Source organism: Argopecten irradians, chromosome 6 (assembly GCF_041381155.1).
Source record: "Argopecten irradians isolate NY chromosome 6, Ai_NY, whole genome shotgun sequence".
Taxonomy (NCBI): domain Eukaryota; kingdom Metazoa; phylum Mollusca; class Bivalvia; order Pectinida; family Pectinidae; genus Argopecten; species Argopecten irradians.
In genome coordinates this window covers 145637-150082 of record NC_091139.1, presented here as the reverse complement: position 1 = coordinate 150082, position 4446 = coordinate 145637, and the positions used below count along the sequence as shown (strand labels likewise).

Here is a 4446-nt window from a genome sequence, read left to right as displayed (position 1 = left end):
GCAATTATCAAATAACCGGTATCGTTTGCATTTGCGAAACTGACGGCAGTCCGAATCGGTTATGAGTATGGCGTACACATAATCGTTTAGCTATACATGTACGATCAGGAAAACTGATAACATTCATTTCAAACTTGTCTTTTTCATAATGAATGCAGAATACTTGTATCGAGGTTGTGTGGGAAATTTGATGCACTGAATCTTTCCTTTAACGGAGGATATTTTCCTTCACTGCGCATGCCATGAACACATCGTGTTATGGGTGTAATTTTCAGTAGCTTAGTAATCACTTCCATGATAAATTGATGCATATTAACTTACTGAATTGTTGAAAGTATATGTGGGTGATTCTATAATACAAAATGGTTACTCAAAATTAATAAATTGTTATATACACCACAGCAATATTTTTGACAAATAGTTAGTATAAACAATTATCGTTGAGTTAAATTGTAGTTATTCATCCAAATAAAAAATAAAATAAATGACATTTATTTACCATGGAAAAATAAATAGATTTATGTCCAGGCTGTTTTCATTTTTTTTACTTTCCTAATTTGTAAGTGGGCGGAGCCCCGCGCCCTTAGGTGTGTAGTTTTTCTTACTACACACATGCAAGGAATCACAGTGTACATGTGCCTGCGTGTATGGAATTTTTCCCCAAATTAGCTTGACTGCCCTGGTCTCAGTGCGAGAGAGTAATTGATTGGTCAGCCAATCAGATGCTTTTGCATACAGCCTCCGGACCAATACACTGAGGGCGTTGACCTTTCTTTGTCCTCGATGGCGTCACTATTGCATTACCATCTAAAAGCCAGCGTGAAGATTTTTGTCTGTGTCTAATTAAGATTCATTCATAATCTACAAGAATTCTTTCAATTTTCAATGTTAATTGAATGGTGGCTTTTGCTGTATGAAGATTGTTGCTGGAGCAGAATTCTTGGACTGTTAACGGACGGAGATTAATTCTTTCAAGGTAATTTTGATCCTTGTATGTTCTCCCTATCCATTGTTAGACGACGCATCCCGCCTAAATTCTACTCACGAAGTGTTTTGTTAAAAAAAAAATCATGGTTTTACTTGCGTTAGTGTGGGGACATTCTTTTGTGCGACGTCTTGGAGATTATGAATCTACATCTAGTAATAACTTTCATAATTTTAACTTTGATGGGAATGTGATTCAGATATCGTGTTCTGGCTTAGGTGGAGGTACTGTATTACCGGGTCCCAAATCTTTACAATTGCCATCGGACATATACACTTCTTTCCCTGCCGACATTGTATTCATACAAGCTGGCGGTAACGATTTATCTAAACCACGCTGTGATCCGGACGTGTTAGCTCAAGCTATTTTTAACTTGGCATGTAGTGTATCGAACGTGCCCTCTGTTCGCATAGTTATAGTTGGACAGCTTCTGCCTCGCTTCAATGACGACGGCGTGTACAATGCTAAGCTGACGACGGTCAACACTTCATTAGCATCCATGTTGAACGACAAAGCTAATATGGTATGGTGGAAACACCGAGGTTTTTGGCAGAATCCACAAGAACTTTATTCAAATGATAACGTCCACCTTAATCGAAAAGGGATGACAAAATATGCACGGAGTGTGAGATCGGCCATTGGCTCCCAGCTCAAGCGATTTCCATGACAAAATCTTAGCAATGTAATTTTATCCTATGGTATACTATTCAGTAAGCTCGTTTCCTGAATTTCATTTAAATCTATATATACGTGCTAATTCGACGACGGACCATTTTCATATCTATTACTTTAAATAATATGTAACAGATTCAGATATTGATTCTGGAGTCATTCTATGCCTAATTTGGTACCCCCATCATTGCTGTTTAGTTCAACATAATTGAGTTTCTCCAATCTAGTTTTTATTAGATGTTTATTCATATAACGACATGAAGTTATTCTATCAAAACTTTGAAATATATGGAGAAGTCCATTAATAAATGACATTTAACAACTAATATTGCCTTGCCGATTATTTCTCATGTGAGTACAGCAAAACATAGCTTCGGTCACTATTGCTCTCTGGGTAGTTTACGAAACTGAGGATGCGACATAAATGACATTTATCTTACCATGGTAAATATAAATAGATTTATGTCAGGCTGATTTTCAATATTTTACTTTCCTAAATTTGTTAAGTGGGTGGGCACCCCGCCCTTAGGTGTGTTTACTTAAACACACATGCAAGGTCACAGTGTACATTTGCCTGCGAGATGGACCATTTCCCCCAACAATAAGCTTGTACGACCCAGGTGCAGATGCGGAGAGAGTAATTAGATAATGGTTCAGGGCCAATCAGATGGCTTTGCTTACAGCCTCCGAGGACCAATCACTGAGGGCGTTGACCACCTTTCTTTGTTCCTCGTGGTGCGTCACTAATTGCATTTAACCATCATCTAAGCCCAGCGTGGACAGAATTTTTGGTCTGGTGTCTAATCTAAAGATTATCCATAATCTACAAGAATTCTTTCAATTTCCCTCCCATCTTTCCCGCCCCTTTTTCATATCTATTTATTCCTTTTATTGGATGTGATTGGGCAGGTTATATGGTTTACGAATATTGTCTTATCAACAGAGACTATTTTTTCACAGGCCTATGTTGTATTTTGTAGTTTTTAATTTTTGCCTAATTTGTACCCCATCTTTGCTGTTTAGTTCAAATATTTGTTCTCCAATCTTATTTTTATTGATGTTTATCAATAACACATGATGTTATTCTATCAAACTTGAAATATTGGAGAAGTCATTAATAAATGACATTTAACAACTAATATTGTCTCCATTATTATTCCTTTGAGTACAGCAAACATAGCTTCGGTCACTTTGCTCTCTGTTACGAAACTGAGATGACATAAATATATATTACAATGGGAACGGTATTATATTAAGTCACAAAATGATGTATTACTTGCCTATAGAGAATCCTGTGTCCTTTTCGTACAAACCGTTCATACAATAGCTAATGTCATGCTTTCCAAGAATACATTCAAAACCACTCTTTCTCTGTCACATGGGTGAAATGTAGTATGGTTCAGTCCCCTTTTAAAAATATATGCAAACAACTGCAAACAGTTGAAACGACTTATTACACAAAAATATAGACTCAGAAATAAAAGTAGCACTATTTGGCAAGATATAGGGACACACATATGTACGACTTTTCACTAGCTTATACGATAAAGTAATAAGTATTTAAACAGGTATTAATTTAATATATATTTTATATATTGTATTTCATTTTATGGTTACATATAGCCAAACATTAATTAACATTTATTTCACAATCACTATATATATAATGACATTATGCAGATATTAAAACTAGATAACCACGTGCATTTTTTGGAAAGTATTAGTCTATAGATGTTAAGTTATTTAATAGATTATAAAAGAAAACTTTAAAGTATATCATTATTATGTATATTGTTTAATAAGCTAAATTGATAAGTTCTACATATTTATAGATTTAACAAACTTACCTTTCACAAACTGGCTGTAAAGCACACATGATTACATGTTCTGGTGATGTACTGTTTGTCCCGTGTACAATATATACAATTGTACTGCGCGAGCACACATTCATCTTGGCGGGGAATAGAGCCGTTTTCGTTTATACCATTTGACTGATTCGTTTGATTTAATGACATACTTGGTAATTTTATATTGTTTTCAGACTAGCTTTGACAAAGCCCCCGTCAACACGTAACGAAATTTATAGATCCATTCCAATTAATTTCTGATATAATTACTTTTAAAAACGGTCCACCTAGTCCAACAGTATACATTAAAACGGCCAAGGTTAAGCATACAGGTGCAGGGACAGGGTCATGAAGGGTCAAAGTGGCACTCTCACCCAATACATTTGCTCACCTCTCATACGTTATAGCAACAACTTAAATACACACATGCACATGCACAGAACATTACTTGACACAGTGACATATAAATTCAGACAATACACAGTGCATGTATTTAAAGACCTCATTACGTATAAATTATATATATGGTGACTTAAAACACCGAGACATATCGTTTGAAAATTGTAACATATTGCAAAGCGATGTTGCTTGTTGGTCTGCTGTTATTTGTTTAAAAGATTTTATATAGCAATTAAATCATATATCATTTAATCAGATATTGTAAACTTGTTTTTTTTAAATTGTAAGTATTTATCATGAATACCGTTTTGCACACCTCATATATAGATTGCTGAAGCCATAAATGGAACTTGCGTGAAAAATATCATTATCAGAACAATGCCCATTGTCTTTATCCCGAAGTTTATCAAGACAATTAATAGAACAATACTGGTCACATTTTGGACCATACCAAGTAGGAGTACAGTCTGAAACTAAAGTTCTCGTGAAATAATTTTCAGGATTCCTTTATTCTGTTTTACAAATAATAACAAATATTTTTGC

At 34.9% G+C, this 4446-nt stretch overlaps 1 protein-coding gene across 1 annotated transcript; it reads left to right on the top strand.

Annotated features, from left to right (window-relative positions):
• Positions 1 to 1070: 1070 nt before the first annotated feature.
• Positions 1071 to 1652, top strand: LOC138326127 (uncharacterized). The gene has a single exon (XM_069272259.1). The coding sequence runs from the start codon at positions 1071 to 1073 to the stop codon at positions 1650 to 1652; it is 582 nt and encodes a 193-aa protein (XP_069128360.1).
• The last annotated feature ends 2794 nt before the right edge of the window (positions 1653 to 4446 follow it).

What these genes read in the sequence shown, in the direction of transcription:
- LOC138326127 (XM_069272259.1), top strand. Translation starts at nt 1,071, where the DNA reads ATGGTTTTACTTGCGTTAGTGTGGGGACATTCTTTTGTGCGACGTCTT.